Genomic DNA, 22,498 nt, shown 5'->3' with positions numbered 1-22,498 from the left:
GAGAGAGAGAGAGAGAGAGAGAGAGAGAGAGAGAGAGAGAGAGAGAGAGAGAGAGAGAGAAAGAACGAGTGAGCAAGTCACGTAACGCTATCGTTGCACCAGCAAGCACATCGTCATCATCCAAAAAATGTCGAGTGTATCTCGTTCTTGGCAATGAAGAGATGGAGACCGATTTCCTACCGAGCAAATCATTCCTAATCGCCTTCTAATGCCTACAGCGCTTAACTGCATTATTATTTCCGATATTTGAATCCGATGTTCGTGGCGACTCCCTTCCTGTATTGAAAGCGTTTGTTTACGTGTTTACGCTGCCTGGATCAGACCTACGGAAGATGACGAGGCAGATTCGCGGCTTGGGTGCGTCTTTGTATTACAGACTATCACGTGATATATAAATATGTCTTATATGCGTATCTTATAAAACACATTTGTTCTCACCTACTCTCTTCAGCATCTATCTTAGGGCGATGGTTATACGCAAAATATTTGCACGCCGTGTGGACACACTAACGACTCCATTACTTTGTCCCGTTGTTAAGACAGATAAGGTCTAAGGACACGTGATGGATCGTATCTCGGCAGGAGTCTATTTAGTATCGCTTCAAACAGTGCCATCGACGCCAAGCAATCTATTATCCTAACGATTCACTCGTGTACCTCCTCCTCACGTTTATACGCTTTATAGGCTACAGCTTCGTTCCACGTTATTGAGCTCGCATTTCTTCTCGGATTTCAGGAAAATTGTATACAATGATCTCGTGGCTATTACACCTGAGCAGTATTTCAAGCAAATAACAAAACGCGTTGCCGAGATTAAGGCGGTGTCGGTAAGTGTGGTGACGGAAGAAATCTCTCTTGTGACCCGAGACATCGATCAGACGTTCTCGAAAATCAACGTTTGCGACAGTGTCAGATACTTAATTCAACAGTGAGTACTGTTACTTTACAGAGCCCGGACGAACGCGGTGTTATTGTGCAAATGCTCGAAAGTGGATACCGGTTCGTGCTTGGTTCCATTGGTGGAGGTACGTATAAAATCCTGTTTACATTTCTACTTGATATACATTTTTACCTTTTGTTTCTATTTTTTTATATTTTGTCCTCTTTAATAGCAAATAGAAGTTAAATAATTTCGCTCCTATTAAAGAGGGGAGGGGGGAAGGAGTGCTCATAAGTAATCAAACATTAAAAAATACATTTGTAAGTGACTTGTAAGATAAAACATTTTTGTCTATAGACGAAGATTTATTTTTATTTTACATGTTATATTTACACTTAATATAATGTATTATTAAACAATGTATTATTATTTTACGATAATAAGATTTCAGAATTAAAATAAAGATTTTATGCTATAAAAATTAATATCATTTGCATTTCTTTGACATGTTTTCTGCGAATTGAGAAAATCTCTCAATTGGACAAAAAGTTACCATCTAACTTAACCTAGGATTGGAAACTATGAATTATTGAGTTTAACAATAAATTGGCTTAGGCTATCATTGCAACGACATATTTTAGAAATGAAGCAATCGTGTGTTTGTAGCCGTTGGAGCCACGGCTGTATACCCGATCGACTTGGTGAAGACCAGGATGCAGAACCAGAGAACTGGGTCCTTCATAGGCGAGCTGATGTACAGGAACAGCTTTGACTGCTGTAAAAAGGTTGGAATCGAAAAGTCTCGCCGTGTAACACTCTCTGCATTGTTAATCATAAAGCTGGTATTCTGCGTTTGACAGGTCATACGACACGAAGGCTTCTTCGGCCTTTATCGAGGTCTGATGCCTCAGTTAATGGGGGTAGCCCCTGAAAAGGCTATCAAACTGACAGTCAACGATTTCGTCAGAGACAAGTTTATGGATAAGAACGGAAATCTGCCAGTATACGGAGAAATCTTATCTGGCGCCTGTGTGAGTAATTTTCTTTTCTTTTTTTATACGCTTAGTATTATGAAACTTCTTGTTAGATAAAACATGAAACAGTACAAGACAAATGAATGGGCAAGAAATTAATCTAAAGTACAGGCAATATATTAGAAGCACTTATAAGTGTAATTAAGTATCCAGGTAGCAAGGTGACGTCTAAAAACGTCACTTTGCTATCTGGGTGTTTAAAAATGAAACATATTTAAACATATTTAACTCTAGAATACCACGCTTCAAAAAATCACGGGCCTGCCATACTGAGGTAATGACTACCCCACGTCATATATTTCGTTATAATTTTCACAAAAATTAACCGATTAAAAAAAAAATATATTTTTTATCGAAACGCCAGATTTCAAGGAATTCGTCTATGTATAGAGAAATATGAAAAAGACAGGTGTTTAGAAAATATACCAACCTCGCAGTTGATAATTCCCAAAATGGCAGACCCGCAAAGTTTTACCTGGAGTAAAATTTACCTCTAAGATCGTAACCTAGGGTTAAGAATCTGTAGACAAAGCTTATTTTAAGATTAATAAATATAATAAATTCAATATCTTACCTTCCCACCTAAAAGAAGATATATGTAACGAGATATTTCTTTTTTCTTTTCATAGGCCGGAGCGTCTCAAGTGATATTCACTAATCCATTGGAGATAGTGAAAATCCGATTACAAGTGGCCGGAGAGATCGCAGGTGCGTCAAAGGTGAGAGCGTGGGCCGTCGTCAAGGAGTTAGGTCTTTTTGGATTGTACAAAGTGAGTAATGATTAAGACCTTACACGATCTTCCTGTTTCTCATTTTTTCTCTCTTTCTCTCTTTCTGAAAGTTGTGCTAATGGCGGTCACAATCTCTTCGTAGGGCGCCAGGGCCTGCTTTTTACGAGATGTACCGTTTAGTGCGATATACTTTCCTATGTACGCTCACACAAAAGCGCGAATGGCCGACGAAGGTGGTTACAATACACCATTGTCGCTTCTCGCTTCCGGTGCGATCGCCGGTGTGCCTGCGGCAGCGCTGGTCACTCCTGCGGACGTAATAAAAACGAGATTACAGGTACGTTTCTCACTTTTTCTCGCACCAGTTATGTACGATCATCTAATCTCCGTCCGAAATTCCCTAATCTTTTCATAACTTCATTACCTTTTCATTTTGTAGGTCGTAGCTAGGGAAGGCCAAACCACGTACAACGGGCTGTTGGACTGCGCGAGAAAGATCTATAGGGAAGAAGGCGCTAGGGCATTCTGGAAGGGCGCAACAGGTATGTCATTTTACTATCTATTCTCTACGGGTGAAGTTTTCGAGACACAGTAACTTTGTTATTTCTGCACTAAGCGCAAATTTTCTCAAAAAATCTATAAATTTACTAATCTCGATCTCGTATGTCAGTGGGACGACTTTATCGCGGGGAAACAGGGAAAAAAAAATCAATAAGAATTTCTTTCTGTTAGAAATATTTGTAGAGTCTCTTTCCCGCAATAGCTACATACAATCTGGTATCTGGCATCTTTGTGATATACATAATCATTGCCGTTTATAATTCACTTTCTTTTCTGTAAGAAGTAAAAATAAATAAAGAGATTCTCTCACATTTCTCTCGACGCGAGACCTCCGAGAGTATAATTAGTGATATATTCTGCTTTGGTCGATTGCATGCGCGGGGAATCGGCCCTGCTGCATCTTTCGATCTTTCTTCCTTCCCAATATGACCCGGCGATTTACTTGTCAGTAAGTACCTATTTCTCTTGGTCTGTTCCTTTTATGATTTACGCCTGTCGTACCCTGTGTCCTCGTTTTCTTCAGTCTGCAGTCAGCATACTTACTCTTTGTACTCAGAACGATCATCGAGTGTAACGTATCATCTTATATTCATGCGTATCTTGCAGCTATAACTCTGAAAATGCACGTCAATAAACTATATGAGTCTTCTTTTCAGAAATGCGATACATTGTTGAAGTTGTCGCAGAGGCGATGTTCTCATATTTTAATATGTCAAGCATATATTGATAATTATTAATAAGACACTGTTATATTTTTTGCTCTTAGGAGATATTACTCTGTCGTGTTATCTGTATAAAAGACATATATTTTTTTTATTTAAGCTCCACATGTGTCGCATCGAGTCTTCAATTTTGGATTGCGCATTTTGACTGGCATTTTCTCGATTTTGGCTAATATTTATTCGCAGATATCTCGTGAAATTAACCGCGTACTAGGCGAAAATAAAAATGCATTGATGTAAAAGTGAACATATAAATTGTCAGCTGTGTGGTTATAATTTTCAGCATATAACTATTCTCATTGTTCATGATGTTCATTCACCTTGTTCTCTCAGAAAGGAAATAGACAGCCACCATGCCGATATGCTTGCCATCGGAAAACGTCCCAAATCTTTATTTGGACAAAGAAAACGAAAGCCACTTTAACAACTTGTACATCCCATATCATGTGCTTCTCTGTTTTTACAGCTCGAGTGTTCAGATCGTCGCCTCAGTTCGGTGTCACTCTTTTCACATACGAATTGCTGCAAAGGCTGTTCGTCGTCGACTTTGGAGGATCGTGAGTATACATTTTTATAGATATTGCAAACAGTGATATGTAATGCCATGTGTCAAACTTTCTATTCTTAGGTGATAATTTTCTTAGTTACTATTTAATAATTGCCAATTAGAAAATATTAAAATTTAGTTTTATCGTTGTGTAAATTAATGATTGAAGAAATAATGTGGATTAATGTGTGTATTAGTAATGTATCATTATCAGAATTGTATCAAAGTTATTAAGTTTCTATCTATTTAACCTTTGAGTATTGTATGGTCTCATTCATATGCTCAAAGTAAGCCGTTTACTATGGCCTGAAGACATTCAGCTTCTGTTTTGGGCTATTGACGTTTCAATTGTTTTATTACCTTGAATTCAGATTTATACTGCAATACTAGACAAAATCGTAAAACTTCTAACTTGTTCTCGTAAGACTCGTAAGAACTTATGAATAGATCTGCTATTTTATGTAGACCGTATGTCACGTGATAACTCGTAAATATCTACGATTTTTTTTTCGTAAGCTACAATTTTACTCGTATATTTCCTTAAAATTGTGGCATTAATTTATTTCTTATAATAAATTTTTTTAAAGCAACTTTATTTCTTAGAGTAAATTTTTTATATGAAAAAGTAAATTTTTTTTTCAAATAAATTTCTATATATATTATTACTTCTCTATAATTTTTTATATATTTTTCTATATTATTTCTTAGAATAAGTTTTTATATAGATTTTATATAGATTTTTATATAGATTTATTTCTTAGAATAAATTTATTTCTTAGAGAAAATTTTTTGAGAGGAAATTAATAAATTTATTTATTATAGTTTATTTACTCTATGATTTTTATTTTAACTAAATTTATTGAATGACTGAAATAATAAACTCCAATAAATTTACCAGTCAGGTGAAATGTTTGATGGTCTGCCACAGTTCTAGTCACACTCAGAAGCGCTCTTTTATTGTGCTTCTCCGCACTCGAAAATAATTAAAAAGTTCATCGTAAATTCGTCCCACTATTAGAAACTTAAGATGAAGATCGGCGGAACTATTTGTCTAGATAATTTCGCGAGAGAAATTTGTTTTTTTAAATCAAATTATACCTGTGATTTAATTTCAACGAGCGTAATGATCTCTGATATTGTTCACAGTCGACCTACCGGGTCGGAGCAAAAGGTGCCTACCATGGGAGTCGCGGACGAGATTCGATCAACGAATCCAGATCACATAGGTGGCTACCAAGTAGCTCTGCCCATCTTCACGGGTATAGAAACCAAGTTCGGTCTTTGCCTACCCAGGTTCCAGGCTATTACTGGAAAGTAACGGTGCCATCAGCAGCTGCTAGAAAAACGAGAGAGGAAAACGAGGAAGAACAAGCTTGTAGCAACCCCTGCCATAAAAGTAACGTGTGCGAGTCGCTGAGCCGCTCTCCATCGAGCGCGCGTGAAGCGAGCGAGGCGAGCGTTCATGAACTACAAATTGTGACAGCTCGTCAAAACGTTTCCATCTCTTCTCGACGATCGGCTCGGCCATTTCGAGTTGGGTACCAATTGTACACATCGGCAATAAGAAGGAACGGCCGCGTCGGTCCGTTGAACACGATGACGCGCGCACGCATGCATGCGTGGTTGTGTAAATTTTATAGACGAGGGAGAAGTACAAAAATCCGCCGTTCGCGGTATGCCCGGAGGAAACGTTCGTGATAGCTGAGTCGATGCAGTCAATTGATAAAACACAAATAAAAAGAAAAAAAAAGAAGAAACGGATGGCATTGAAAATTATTTATTTTGATACTATATAGATACGTTATATCAAATTTGATGCCATCTGTGCGTAATTATTTTACATTGCGAGAGAGAAAGAGACATTTATCGACGGTTCTGCGTGAGTTGTTACTGGCTTGAAACGCGTCCGCTGCCGTAAGCGCGTGTAAGCAACCCAACCGAGAGTGCACGTTCGTTAAATTACAAACGATTAAACGCCAATGGACATGAGTGTGATGTTCTAGCAGAGATTACTAATACGCGATGGCCCCCCGACGTGTGTACGTACTGGATATATACATACATCTATGTAGATTTTAACGCGAGTTAGGCCTTTGTAATTGCGAGTTATATCGTTTATCCGAATCCGCCTACTTGTACAGCTGGTGAAGAGCGTAGGGCGGCAGTAAATCTGTTTTTAAATTGTCGCACGGCGCTTCATCGACAAAATACATGCGTAGAGACACACGTGCGTCCGTTATTGAAGGACGAAAGAGAGACAGAGAGAGAGAGAAAGAAAGAGAAACAGAGAGGGACTACACTGACGTCCCATCACGTCATTTATCCGAAATGCAGCGAATCCTACATTTACGTCTTGCGGAGCGAACTAAATATATAGTTCGATGTTTACCATAGCGAGATATACAAATTTTCGAGGACGAGTCTTATTAAAATTGTGACGAAAATCGCAGCGGAAGCGTCTTCTCTCCGTTCGTGTCTCAGAGTGATTGAGCGATTGGGGTAAAACGAGAGGATAGATTTTCGTTCGATATTTGCGACAATCATGATTTCAATTGGAACGGATTTATTGACACTCGACAGCACCACCAGTTCTACAATTACGTGCGCGAGCAGAGAAGAACAAAGTTTAACGCACACAACCGAGAAAATTTGTCGGCGATGGCAGTTGATTAGGAAATTGTACACGTTGAAATGCATTTCTGTAATTTCTGTAATCATCTCGTTTCTTTTTCTTCCTTTTTTACAATGGAGAGGTATACGCAGGACGAGTGTAGCGAGAAAATTTTCTGGAAGGCAGAACTTCGAACCGCGAGGCAGACAATATGCGATTTGTTTAACGCGCGCACGCGCGTGAGTTTCCATTGTATATTTATATTATCGCCTGCAGAGAGAGAGGGAGAGAGAGAGAGCGATGCGGAATTGAGAATACGAAGTTACGAATCATCTGCGCATAATTTACAGAGATGTGAAAATTATTAGAATAATTTTGATTTCTTCATTAATTTTCTCTAATTTTTTTTCAATAAGTGCCCAATTTCAGGAAATATTACAGTTTGTTATCAATATTTCTTATAGATCTAAAATGATTATAGATTTGTATTACACATTGCACAACTAAATGACCGATTATTTCACAAAAATGAACTTTATTTACTAAAAATAAACTTTCAAGTATTTATTTTTAGTATATATAAGTATTTCGGTTATTTTTTATATAAGTATATACATAATTCATATATATGAATTTATATATACATATATATACTTTTACATGCAAAATATATCTTACAACAGAATTTGATATATAATAAGCATTGCATATGCATTAAGCATTTATTAAGAAGATCAATTAGAAAAAAACGAATAAAGAATTAAACTTATTCTAATAATTTTGACACCTCTATATACCTCTGTATACCAACGACAAATTTCTTAAGTGATTCTTTCGAGCGTTTTAAATTTGCAACAAGCGTTTTTCAGGCAGTAGAGGAGATTTTCTGTTTGTAAAAGTTGTTGAAATAGATGTCACGTATAGTAAAGTTATAGCTCGAGTATTTTGCCCGAAGCGATTCTTTTCTCACGACTTTGTACGGATATCTGAGCGGGACGATCGAGCTTTTTTACATCGCAATATTATCACGGGGTGAATAAACGAAGGAAATAACGGGGGAATAATTTATTACGGCTTATCTTTCACAATACGATCGATATATTTAATATTCTCGCGAGACGATCCTTTACGCTTAAGCGATCTCGAACACGAACGACTACGTTGAGCGCGGGTTGAAGAAAGATGCGTCGACATTGACGTCCCTTTTACGCTTTGCTTCTTGATATAACTCATTGGAGACTCGATAGACTCGAAAACGGTTGATTTACGAGCGAGTTGTGTGAATTCAAGAGCTAGGATATTTTTGTAACGTTTGTATTCATGTAGAAAATGTAGGGAGAACTTAAGAGATTTTCTCGGCGAAGAGACACTCTCCTCTTTTCCCGTATATTAAAGAACAAGAAGAGGAAAGACAAGAACAAAAAGAAAAGACAAAAGAAATACATAGAAAACTGAAATTAAGACGCGTTTTAGACGCCCGTCTTATAATACGAAAATTTATCACTCGTAGGCAGAATTGGCCGCTTTACGAATCTAGCAATTTGTAGTTTCGCGGACTTCTTTAGTCGATGTACTCTTTCTACTATATATTTAAAAAATACAGTTCTCCGGGCAATAGAATGGGTAATCGGTAATCCGGGTGTGTATGGTGTATATGTGTGATCACACACATAAAGAGACACGACCACACACACGCGCTATTGCACAAAAGATATAGCACTGCGCGAGCGGGCCTTCTCTTCTATAGTTGTAACTGCCATTCGTTTTAGCTTCTTTGTAAATATAACTGACAGGCGCATATTGTATATAAATGAAAAGACATATTTATATGCAATATATCTTATCATTCGTTTATCAATTCTGTGCGATGTGTGCACATCATCATTCAAGATCGATCAAAATTATTCGCGTCATCAAAGGCATCATTTTGATGTTTAATTCTTTGCGGTCCTGTGCCGAGCTTGACTCGATATCGAATCTCTTTTTGCTCTTTTCCAAAGTGAAATCTTGTGTAGGAAAGTTTCATGGTTTTTCATAGCGTATATTATGTTACTAAAATGGTCGATTGATGATGTTTATCTTAAGCTAAACAGTAACTATACTATATACAAAAATAACAGTAACGATACTATATACAAAAATAGTCGATTTTACGTGGACCGGCTGTGGAAAGGCGAGACTTTAAACATAACTGGGACCGCAAAGAGTTAATTCTCGTAGAGGCTCCTCGGGGAAAAATGATTATATATGCATTTTGTTTATGGGAGTATACAATTATACTTAATTATATATATCCATACTAAGAAAAATGCTGTTGTACAAAGATACAATTGAAGTAAATGCTTATGTTTGTGGTAGTCGTGATGTCGACGTTGTTAATTGAATGAAACTAGTTTTCCTTTTTTTCACTCAACAGCATCTTTTTTTCCGCGTGGATCTATATTATGTATGATTTTACATGAGTTATAATATATAAATAAATATATAGTATATATATAGGGTGTTTCAGTAAAAGTGGGGAATCTCCTGAGAATGACTAGATCAGATGGAAATAACATCATAAGTTCATGTAAAATTTTTCTCTTCAACGCACGTGAAGAATACTGAAATATTCACCATCAGAATTAAGATTTAAAAAGTATCTCCTAAAAATAACTTTTATATTGCTTAGTAGATTTTGATAATCTTTGTCATTTTTATACTAAGCGAAAATTAAGATAGTGTGATTATTTTTTGATATTACACGAGGGAGCTGGGAAGCAAACCATTTGTAAGTTTCTTAATCCCCAAACTTTGCAATAAGTTGGGTTTCTTATTTCATAACATTTTCTTAGATTCTTCAGAACCTTTTGAAAACAAATATTCTTGTTTGAATTCGAAAAAGCGAATCGTTTTCGAGAAAAGTGCATTTGAACGGTGAAAGGAAAAACTTGATTGCACAAACAATAATGAATAATTAATATTATAATTGAAATGAAATATAGACTTATTTATAGAAAGTGCTTTTTTTAGATCCTAATTTCAAAAGCGGATATCTCAACAGGGACTTATTGTAGAAAAATTTTTATATGAATTTATAGAGTTATTTTCACCTATACACTACTAGAAGACTGCCTACTTTGAAACACTCTGTACATAGTTATAAATTTGATTTTATGTGGCCACATAGAAACAAAATTCATATATGAGAGGAATCATGTATAAATATAAAAAGAAAAAAAATATATATGTAATATATAATTATACACACACACACACACACACACACACACACACACACACACACACACACATATATATTTCTCCGTATATATACTGGAATCCCTGGGATCCCAGTGCAACTTTCTCGAATTGGTTTCTTCGCGTTTCTTTTCTCTTTTAACCCGTATATCTCGGAACTCTTTAATCCTGTCGACTTTTATTCATTATAGGCTTGCTCCTTAATCAATTCTCTATAGGTTAAAAAAAAATAAATTAAAATATGTCAAGTTTTGATAGAATTACAATACAAATATAGATGGGGTCCTCAGGACCCCAGTGTGTACAGTACGTAGATAAAATATAAGTGTGTATATGGAGAGATATATATACACATGCTTTTTTATAATTATATATAATCATGTTTTTTCCCAGGTCTTCACGTAATGCTTCTCGCAATCACTTTCGTTGTATTTTAGTTGAGTCGAGAGCGCAACGCAAACAATCGCATATTCGGCGCATCTTTTAAGTGGAACGTGGAGGAATGAAGCGCGAGCGATTAGAGTTTTCGCTACTGATTTGTCGATTAGCTCCCTTTGATCCTCGCACGCACCAAGTACCGCATCATTAGCTCGCACGCATTCACTGAAACTTGCGTACGGTACTTGAGACACTTTCGCTTAGTCTTAGTCCGCTTCGCGACTGAGAAAGTTCGAAGTATCGGAGCAAGTGCACTTTAATACTTCGATATCGACTGTATCGATATCTTGTTGACGATCGGCGTATCATGCCTGTAACGGACAGCTCTTTCAGGGTCATGTATATAAGAATAATTAAGTTACAGATGAATGTGAAGAATGAGAGAGAAAGGGAGAGAGGGAGAAGGGCGAACCTGCTGAATCGCGCGGAGGACGAGAGAAATGTATCGACGGTCCATGAATATTCACGTTCGATGCATCAAGTCTGAAAAACGCTCACTAATCTAAGTCTCCTCTGAAGCGTCTTTCTGAGAACTTCCGTCCGACAATCGTCCCGTTACTGTGGACACATTCAGATTTCCGCGAAGTTCATCGTCGGTGACCGGCATTACGATGCTGCCGTGTATCATTGAGTTGCGTGTAGAATGTAATTGATTGCGTCTAAGGCCCATATTTTGATAGTTGAAACTTGTCTCAAGTGAGATCCTTGCTTAAGAAATCTGATAAGAACTGATAGAAATATGTAAAAATTTCATTGGAATGATATATGACTTTAATTGAATTTATTACTTTTATCGGGAGTTTAAACTTCTTACACTTCAGCTCATGTAAAAAAATTACCAATTTTTACTTATTCATACTGATTAAATATTATGTTAAACGATTAAATATTGATTTGAATACAAATATCTTTTTATGTAATTTTATCATTTTTTACCAAAACACGACTCAGTTATATAGATTTTTTTCTTCTGTTAAATTTTATTAAATATATATATTTATTTTAAGCAGAGACTCTTAAACATTTTTTCAGCACTAAATCCTAATTTTTCAGTAGAATTATGATATATATGATATTTACGTCTGTGACTTTATTAACTAAACCATGATTTTCTCTATTGAAAAACTCTCATCTACTTTGAATTTAAATCTGAGTATCTTATTTTTGAAAGAAGAGAGAGAGAGAGAGGGGGGGAGGGAGAGTTTCAAGTAATAACTATATTAACTATCTAACTATATAATAACTCTATTAATACGGGCCTTAATGATTGGCTGTCAGTAGAGTTGATGTAAGGAGATAAGAGACATATGCATTTTAAGCAAGGTTGGGAAAGTTACTTTTTCAAAGCAATATATTATTACTTGTTATCTATTGAAAGAAGTAACTTGTTACTGTTACCATTATTTAATTGGCAAAGTAATTCGATATTGTCATTCTCATTTCAGAAGTAACTAATAGGAAAAAGAACGATTATATAATAATTATATATATTATATTATTATAATATAATAATTATAATATAATATACTATAATATTATATTATAATATTATAATATATCATAATTATTATATTATATTATTTTTAATAATGCTAAAAGCGAAGAAACGTATGTTAAAAACTCTTACCAAATATGTTGAAATAGAAAGATAAATTCACAAAATGACACAATTGATTAAGCACATTTCTAAAATTTATAAATTCTAATTTATAAATTCTAAACTTGATTTTCTGATTTTTACTTGATTTTGTTGAGTTTTTATTAAGTTTCTGTTAAGTTTCGGATAAAAATATTCCTTTTGATAATTGTGCATTAAATTATTATAAAATTGTTTTCCACCAATAAAAATAATAATTTTTATCTGTTTTAAGATAACTTCTGAATACTCGTATCATCCATATTTTTTTTAATAACGCTAAAAGCGAGGAAACGTATGTTAAAAACTCTTGCAAGATACGTCGAGATAGAAAGATAAATCCACAAAATGACACAATCGATTAAACACATTTCTAAAACATTTCAAACATTTTCTTTTGCTCTAACAATCAATAAATAATCATAAAATTAACGTGACATACAACTCTCATTTTTAATCTAATTTTCTTGTTATTATATTATTATAATAAAATTATACAATAATATAAAATTTGTCTCTCTATATGTGACCACATATCATTATACGTGATTAATTATGTCTACATTAAAAAAATGCTTTTTTATCAAGTTTTGATTTGATAAGTTCAAAAGTGAAAACTTTTTTTTTCTTATTCCTTGCTGTCCATCCTATATATATGTGTTCTATATGTAAAAAATGACGATAGAGAGATAGTAACGGCTATATTTTAAAAGACCATGTATTGTATTCATTATCATTGCCCAAAAATGTAATTGTGTTAGCGTAACTAACTAGACAAAATAAATTCGTTAAGAAAAAGAGCTTATTTAAAGAAATAAAATTATTATTGAAAGAAACTAATATGTAATGACAAGTTACGCCTTACCTCCAACTCTGATCTCATGTTATACTTAATCGCCTTATTTTCAGTAATTTAATTGTCAGTTGAGCTTTCTTGTAATTAGTACAACACTCAACGTGTTAAGCATCCTACGGCGCCGTCCCGTAAAACAATTCTTACATATTTTCACGCGTCAAATGCGTCATACGATGGATTACACAATGCAACGATCACACGCGATCACGCGCATACATGAGCTTTAATATGTAACGTAGATCACAAAGTTCTCAGAAGACGATTCAGCGGATGACAGTGATGGCATTTGCATTTCGGCCCGAGATATCAAACTCTCTGACCATCCTGTTCATAGAGAAATAAATAAATAAATATATATATACATACATATGTTGCGTGATATAACAATATATATCACACATATACATGTACACACATGTACATATATATGTAGGAGTGGGACACTCGAAAATTTCGAAACCTCGAAACCTTGAAACTTTGAAAGGTTTCGAGGATTTGGAACTTTGTGCTAATTTTGTGATTCAAAATTCTCGAAACCTGAGACAGAAATGCTACTTTCAGAATGCAACAGTATGTGAAAAGGCTAGCGCACTAGATTAGTAGACTAGACCCGGAAAGAATTCAGATATTAGTGTTTTTAAATAAAAACTTTGATTACATTTTTTGAGTACTTCAGTAGTGATAACATAGATAAAAACTTGAAGAAATTCAAAATTTTATCTAGTTTTAGTTTTTCACATTAAAAAATAATTATTTTTATTTAATTTTTATGTAATTATGTTTAATATTCTATCTAATTATTTGTTTATTAATATTCTATTATTTTCATCTGATTATATATATAGGGTGTTCTCAAAAGATGGTACCAAATTTTAAGGGTATGTAGTACTCGTTAAAACAAACCAAAAAGTCTTAATGAACAGTACTTCGAAAACCTTTTATTTTTGAGTTATGAAGCATTTTATTCTGTGAAAAATAGAAAATAACTAAAATTTACAATAAATGTTCAATGTGCTTTCCATCCATTGCGTTGATGAATTTTACTAAACATTCTTCTACTTGGCTGTCGGCGATTCGGATAAGCTGCATGATACAAGCGTGCTGCTTTTGAAGCATTGCCCTTTGCTCTGCCATACATAAAATGAATATCCGTCATTTCAGAATTTGTGTAAAAATTAGCCATTTTTCAGATAACACAAAACTAGACACGGTCCACAATCCAAAGTTGAATACAACAATCCCTGCGTAATTAGGTGGTCACATACGGGCGTCCGTGAGTGAACTGACTAAGAGACTTGGAAACTGTTGTCAACAAATACGAAATAAATCTGGACTCTTTGACCTTCAATGACGAAACATGCCAAAATGTGTATTGACATGAGCCGAAGGCACATTGAACATTTATTGTAAATTTAATTTATTTTCTATTTTTCACAGAACAAAATGCTTCATAACTCAGAAATAAAAGGTTTTCGGAGTACTATTCATTAAGAGTTTTTGGTTTGTTTTAACGAGTACTACATACCCCTAAAATTTGGTACCACCTTTTGGGAACACCCTGTATATATATATATATATATATATATATATATATATGTATATGTATATAATTATGTTTAATATTCTATTTAATTATGTTTAATTAAATTTTTAAATACATATATGTATATAAATACAATATATATATGTATATAATTGTTTAATATTCTATTTAATTATGTTTAATTAAATTTTTAAATACAAGAATATTTAATATTCTATCTCACTATATCTAATAAAAATATAAAATTTGATTTTTTGAAAAATTTTGTTGAATTTCTAATTTTTGTATTAAAAATTTAAAACTTGATTTTCTAATTTTTACTTGATTTTGTTGAATTTTTGTTAAGTTTCTATTAAGTTTCTTATAAAAAATATCCCTTTTGATAATTGTGCGTTAAATTATTATAAAATTATTAAAATTGTTTTCCATCAATAAAAATAATAATTTTTATCTGTTTTAAAGCTCCTGAATACTCGCATCGTCAATATTTTTGTTAATAACGCTAGAAGCGAGGAAACGTATGTTAAAAACTTTTGCGAAATATATCGAGATAAAAAGATAAATTCACAAGATGAGACAATCGGTTAAGCATATTTTTAAAATATTTCAAATACTTTCCTTTTGCTCTAACAATCAATAAATAACCATAAAATTAACGTGACACGCAACTTTAATTTTTAACCTAATTTTCTTACTATTCTGTCATATTAATTTTACGATTATTTATTAATTGTTCGGACAAAAGGAAAGTGTACGGAATATTTTAGAGGTTTGCTTAATTGATTGCAAGCGTTATTTTGTGGATATATCTTTTTATTTCGACTTATTTCGTAAGAATTTTTAGCATACGTTTTCTCGCTTCTAACGTCATTAAAATGGACGATACGAGTACGTAGGAGCCTTAAGTGTTGAAAGATTTATATTTATAGTAAGAAGCGTAATTTTATACAGGAGTCCGTGTTTTGCAATTACTCTCTCTTTTTGTAATTAGCATTTCAGGATTGGATAGTTTCAAGAGTTTCGAGGACTTATAAAGTTTCGGATTCGAGTTTCCCTTATAGAAATATCATACTAAGAATCATTGATAATTACTTATTTTCAGTATTAAAAATACTGGATAATAAGTAATTATCAATGATTCTTAGTATGATATTTCTATAAGGGTTCTAGGACTTAAAGTCAGGTTTTGACCATCTCTTATATATATGTATATAATATATATAATATGTATGATATATATGTATATATATGTGTATATACACATATATATGCATGTATATGTATATGTATGAATGTATATATATGTATATGCGTATATATACACACATATACGCACATATATATATATATAAAGTATAAGCTCGAAAATCCGTCGTGGGCATTCGCAGCTCAACAATTCTCGGTTTCTTGCGTCACGATATCGTCTCCCGATTAGTTCCGCACTCGCCGTCGTCGCTGTCAGTTAATGTTATCGTCATCAACACGGTTGCGCAACTTTCAATATTACACCATAAGTATGTCTCTATGCGATATATTTCAGCCACGTCACATGTATGTACGAGATTGAGTTCTACCACCGAGATTGTGTCAGCATGCATAGCGCTGCGGAAGAAAGTAAACTGGATGTATACGCAATTTGTAAATTTTAATTGCGACACGTCATTACATATTTATGGCGAACGATAAGTGAAATATTTGCTGTGTTGTGGCAGATTGGCGGCGGATTCGATCAGAATCGACCGTAATAGATCCATATACGGGGAGAATTTTGTAGTAAAAATTATTATAGAATTTTGTAACAAAGGAATTATCACAATATTCTGTCTTGAGAGAGAAGATTCTAGTTTTAATAGCTGAAAACTAAGATATTTTTACGAATTTTTTTCAAAAAAATTTATAAACATATCAATATATAGACTTTCAATCATATATACTATTTATTATTGTTTTAAATATACAAAATTTTTTAAATGAAATTATAATTTCGTCTAGATTTTTGTGTGAACGTGGTGTCATCAAACGCCTCTAACTTATAGACAACATTACAGCTCGTGTAATAATCGTGTGACAAATGGGACCAGAAAATTTAGAAATTGTATTAAATTTTCTTGAGGATAAATCTAAATCTTTGGAAAATTTCTAGAAATAGTATTTTTCCCGGAAAATATTAAATAAAAAAAAAAAAGAAGGAAAGAGTGACTTCCATGTGCCATCCTTTGTTAAATTTCGACTTTTTGCATGTAACAAAAGTTCATTTTTAGCAAATTTAATACAGTTTTTAAATTTTCTGATTTTCTGATCCCATTTGTTTCGGATTATTACATGAGCTGTAATATTGTCTGTCAGTTAGAGGCGTGTAACAATACGGCGCACAGCGAAACATGAAAGACAAAATTTAATTTTTTTAATAAAAAATAATTTTTTACATTTAAGACAATAATAAACAGTATGATTAAAATTCTATATTGATATTTTTATTCATAAGAAAAATTCGTAAATATCTCCTGTTTTTTCGGCTCTCTAAATCAGAATCTTCCTTTAATTTGTTATCCGCCCATGTGTGCTACGTATATTTTGGGATCCTAAATCTGCTTTTAAAATACACCAATAAAAAGTTTACTATGTTTTTTAACAAAACGTACTTTACTAGTTCGCTCATACATTACAAGAAAAATATGATAAATTGAAAAAAAATTTATATGTAAAAAGAAGTTGCAAAAATTTTCCCTGTATAAACAAAGCTCATGATTGGATCTTGTCATTAATTATTGTTTTGGCGACATATAAGGCGTTCATGAATGGTATTCACTTTTTTTACCAGTTTCAATGGCAGGAAAAGTTCTAGATGCAGTTTTTAAACGGCAATAAGACGTAATATAATAAGAATGTCTAAAATTCTTTTTTCTATAAAAAATCAAGGTTATTTTCACTTTTTCATATCTTCCTTCATCCGCAATATTGTAAAAAGAATCTTCCTTCATCCGCAATATTGTAAAAAGAATCAAAACAAATTAAATAGTAAGTCAAAATGTTATTTTGACCAATATTTAACAGTACAAATACAAACAGAAGAATGTTACGATAATGAATACAATGTAATGAATAATGTTAGGTGCTCAGAACACTTTCGAAATCGTAATCTATTTTCTACAATACAAAGCTCCGTCTTTTGTAATGGAGTTTTATGTGACGTGTCAATTAGGATATTTCGATTTATGTTTTTATATATACGTTATGTTTTTATATATACGTTGTTGAACTTCTTTATTATTATTTTACTGAGTTTTTTTTTACTATAAAATAGCAATACAGATAAAAACATTAACAATAAGTAAACATTATAAATTACCACCGAATTTGATTCTTTTTACAACACTACGGATAAAAAAGATGTGGTTTCATTTAAAAAAATGAAGGTAGCCTTGATTTTGTTACGAAAAAAGAATGTTCTCGAAATATTTCGAGAACATTTCGAGAACTGTTGCATTTTATTGCCGTTTAAAAACTGATTAATTGCAGCTAGAATTTTTTCCTGTTTGATCATTGTAACTAGAAAAAATGTATGCTGTTAGGTAAACACACGTACTCTGTATATTTGTTTCAACTGAACACGCTAATAAATATAAACTAAAAATAGTGTACACACATCTGTAGTCGATATTCGATGGAGTGATGTCCAGATGATTTCAACTATGTTAAATACACCTTAGATCACAAGAATCAAAACTGTATGTTCTGTTTCAATGCATTTAACACGTGCTGGACTAATTTTTTGACTTATGTTGCGATGCTATTGTATTTATTAACACATTATTGACCGATTTGTTAATGCATTGTTGACGATTACGAGAAAATTCGCGTTCTGTTAGCCAAACGTTGTTGGTTAATCCGTGAATTATCTCGCGTTATGAAAAAAGGTAGGATTTAAAAAAAAATGACCAGGCGCAGAGGTTGGATAATGTTGTAAACGATCGACTAACATGAAAAATATCCGGTGAAATATAATAGACGTTTGCCGATATTCAAAATAGCCTGTCAACAATGTGTTAAAGTATGAGACGTGTGTCTGATAATACTTACACGAATATTTTGTGATACTTATAAGAGAGTTTTAGAGGTAAATTAATGAACGACCTGAAAAAGTTCAGCGTGAGCTACTCACGAGCTGATTCGCGTGCGCAAGATGTGTTAAGTGATTACGAAACGGCAGATCTTGCCCGGTTTCCGCCATCAATCCGCCATTATATTCTATTAACAGATCCTGCTGTACTTCCGTTAGTAAGCTGATGCTATGCAAAATCAATTTTCGCAGTCTGGCATCTGCAGCTATGCTTTGGCAATTTCGTTTAATTATAAACGTTCTAATCAGAGTTTCATGTTAAATCGTATGTAAAGGCACGATCTAGAACGATAGTGTTGAATATTCAGTTTTATATTCGAGTTGTTCTCGTGAGAGTGCATTACGTTCGAGGGTTTGTCTCGACAACATTTCTCATCAAACTCACGTTTTTCCCAGTTGGCGAACTTACCGCAACGATCATTATTAGCAAGGAAACCTAAGAAAGAAAAAGATTGAGAGAGAAAGGAGATATAAAGAAAAAGATAGATAGAGATAGAGAGATAGAGAGACAATGGCTATTCAACTGCACAAAGCTGTAAGCAAACGAGAGTTAAATCTATTTTACGAAGTACTACGAGAGAACCTCACTTAATATTAAATTCAACTGATACTAAGAAAAAGAAAAAGAAGAAAAAACAAACAGGAAAGACGAATAATTAAGTATAATAAATTTTAAGCTCGCTTCCATTACACATCTGTCTCTCATATCCATGCCGGCGTCGCAGCCGCGGTTTATCGTCGTCGGTAAGTCCTTTTGTCCGTTCAAACGTCGCTCGCGCGACCGTCAGCACGACGAACGAACAGACTGGGGCGAGGAAAATGTTTTCGCGCGACGAGACGAGGCAAGGCTTGTGCTCGTACCGCCGATTGTTGGCTTACACCGCGGCCAGGAACAGCTCCTGCGAGAATGCTCGAAACTATGTGTGTCTATGTCGTGTGCACTGATTATTCTTTTCTTTTCTTATCGTTGAGAACCGCTCGGTTTTCGCGTGACGTAGCTGGGTTCGCTCGAGAACACTTTCTTTCTCGTCCTAGTCGTACAAACGAAACGACGTTCTACGATCTGTGATCACTATCACTATCATTCTTGACGGTATACCGAAAGGCCGTAGTTAGGCGATTTTGAATTCGAATTCTTATTACGAAGTATGCGGTCGTAATCTTTGATAAACTTAGATTTACCTCATTGCGGATTGTAAAGATATACATACTTGTAAATCAAAACCTAATTACGAATAATACCTAAGCTGTTGTGCATATATTTTAAAATAAGAATAAATATTATTTAAGAGAGACACGTTGTGTGTGTGCATACCCGCGTTGGTTATTCCTTCCTCCGTCTGGTACGTTATGTGAGTATAATATAGAATAATAAGAAGCGTTAAATATATATTTCTGTCAAAAAGAACATCTTCAGTTTTCCACGAGTAATATATTGAGTAAGTGTAAAATTTCGGGAACACGTTTTAGATACTTTCCCGAGCGATACTAACATGTTTTTATGGAAAAAATAGAAGAAAGAAAAAATTAGCCCTAAAAACATGCGTTTTTTAATTTTATTTTGCAAAAATTTTGCATAAATTGCGATTTTTAAATTTTCTCAACGCTATTCGATAGAGCGACATCGAAATTGATAGGAATGGTACTCTTTATAAACAACAGACCTCATTTCTGTAGTAAAATAAATGGCTCAAATCAACATAAAATTTCAGCACATTTGGGCGTTTTTGAGTTAAAATAGCACGTTTAATTTGATTAGGAAAATAACAGCTTAAAAATATGATTTAAAAATAGGATGCATATATTATAGTAAAAAAAATATATATATATTTGGATTATTAAAAATCGTCTTGAAACGTGTTTATCTGTTTATGTTTATAAAAATCTAGCGTACATTTTTGTAAATTTCATTTACGTAATAAATAGGAAGCTACCCAGGACTACTTGATATATAAAGCAAGACTTGGAAAAAAATTAATTTTCTACATCAGTTGTCAGTTTTCACTTATTTTTAAGGATTGTTTTGATGATCAAATGTAGCTGACATAGGCTGTACTTTTCAATACGTTTACTAATTTGATATGTAAAATTAAGAGAACCTAAAATTTGGTCTATTATATTACTTGGTTTCTCCTACATTTGTTATCGACATCATATGTGTGATGAATTATCTTTCAACTCATTTTTTCTCAAAACTTTCAATATTCTATTTAATATTTTACGTTCGCTATCAAAGACACATATGTCATAATTTTTCTTTCTATATCCGACTAAATCTGTTTTACATAATCATATGAAAACAAATACAATATGGCTTGTGGGAAAGAGTTCCCCGAACGAACCGTGATAGCAAACGCGTTATTCGGAGTTTGATTAATCGCCTATGCGGATAGTTTACATATTTTATACGTGATGTATTTACGGTCGTTTTTGTAGACAATGCAAATTACATGGAATATTGCAAATTATATCAACATGTATAAAAAAGAGTAAATTATGAAATTCTTATACATCGTATCTATTTCAGATATTAATTATGAATGAAATGTTAAAAAATTGCATGAAATTTTCATTTCATTATGTGACAGATGGTAGATTTGACTCTGAAGAAGTAAGAGTGTCACCGAAGAATTCTTTAGACTCTCATTTGTTGGAAACAATGTCCATAAATTTACATCAAGGTTCTAAAGGTTAAATAATAATTTAAAATTTTCTCAATTAATGTTTGAGTAAGTCATATGTTCTTGAGATAACATCCATAGATTTTCATCTTATATTTCACTGATTTTGACTAGTGGAAGTAAGATTTCTCTGCAAAATCTGTACACTGCAAAATTCGTTACGTGCTGTATCCAATTTTCCAAGATCTAATTTTCTGTGTTTCTAGCAATGAAATTATCGACTTTTCCATGCAGTTCGCGTGCAATAACGCTATCTACCTTTGCAAATTGCATCAATAGGGACAGTCGTTACTTTCAACTGATTCTTTCACCGAGGTTTTATTGATTGTAGTGCTATACTTATAACTAAATCATCAACATTTCAGTAAAGAATACAATGATTGCACTTTAAATAGTAATATTCCTTTTTGTATTCATGTAATAGGTATGCCAAGTTATGATACATTACGGCGCTTTTCCAGGAGGAATTTTTGAATAGAGCTATGCTTTCGAACGTATAAAGGTAAAAGATCCCTCACTGTCTACATCTAATACTCATTGTCTACATAGATGATATTACAGTTTACGTCTTTTACACATGAACGTAAGCTACTATAATTTACGAAAAGAACGTAGGCTATCATAAATTATGCAAAAAAAACGCCTAACCTTTGAAAGTTACCCTAAGAGAATGGCTTTTCTTCAAGAGAAAAGGACACGCACTCACATGACGTCGTTATAGCCATTTACTTGATATTTCCATGCCGGGACAAGCCGGACATCCTCGTGTTTATCTTCGGACGAGACTCAGCAAACAAAACAGCATTGTTTAATTGTGCTGTCAATTTCAACTATTTACCCATATATATATATATATATATATATATATATATATATATATATATATATATATATATAT

At 33.4% G+C, this 22,498-nt stretch overlaps 1 protein-coding gene and 1 long non-coding RNA gene across 9 annotated transcripts in view; one reads left to right on the top strand and one right to left on the bottom strand.

Annotated features, from left to right (window-relative positions):
- Window positions 1-9,212, top strand: part of LOC116847887 (calcium-binding mitochondrial carrier protein Aralar1) — a 67,977-nt gene extending 58,765 nt beyond the window's left edge. For 6 of the 8 annotated variants that reach the window (XM_032823387.1, XM_032823384.1, XM_032823383.1 and 3 more), the window contains 9 exons: window positions 737-827; window positions 950-1,025; window positions 1,547-1,665; window positions 1,741-1,911; window positions 2,544-2,684; window positions 2,788-2,982; window positions 3,085-3,187; window positions 4,395-4,485; window positions 5,622-5,793. In XM_032823387.1, the coding sequence (XP_032679278.1) occupies window positions 737-827; window positions 950-1,025; window positions 1,547-1,665; window positions 1,741-1,911; window positions 2,544-2,684; window positions 2,788-2,982; window positions 3,085-3,187; window positions 4,395-4,485; window positions 5,622-5,793 (1,159 nt within the window). Of the gene's footprint in view, window positions 1-321; window positions 358-736; window positions 828-949; window positions 1,026-1,546; window positions 1,666-1,740; window positions 1,912-2,543; window positions 2,685-2,787; window positions 2,983-3,084; window positions 3,188-4,394; window positions 4,486-5,621 lie in introns of all 8 variants that reach the window. The other 2 variants (XM_032823389.1, XM_032823381.1) reach the window with 2 other exon arrangements.
- A 964-nt stretch (window positions 9,213-10,176) lies between these two features.
- LOC116847891 lies at window positions 10,177-14,436 on the bottom strand. The gene is made up of 2 exons (XR_004378843.1): window positions 14,254-14,436; window positions 10,177-13,580 (listed from the first exon to the last, which is right to left on the bottom strand). It is a non-coding gene; the product is annotated as an uncharacterized LOC116847891 (long non-coding RNA).
- Window positions 14,437-22,498: the final 8,062 nt, after the last annotated feature.

This window comes from Odontomachus brunneus, unplaced genomic scaffold (assembly GCF_010583005.1).
Source record: "Odontomachus brunneus isolate Ranch 3 - 2012 unplaced genomic scaffold, Obru_v1 Obru_scaffold_084, whole genome shotgun sequence".
Taxonomy (NCBI): Eukaryota; Metazoa; Arthropoda; class Insecta; order Hymenoptera; family Formicidae; genus Odontomachus; species Odontomachus brunneus.
This window is presented reverse-complemented; position numbering and strand designations above follow the sequence as displayed.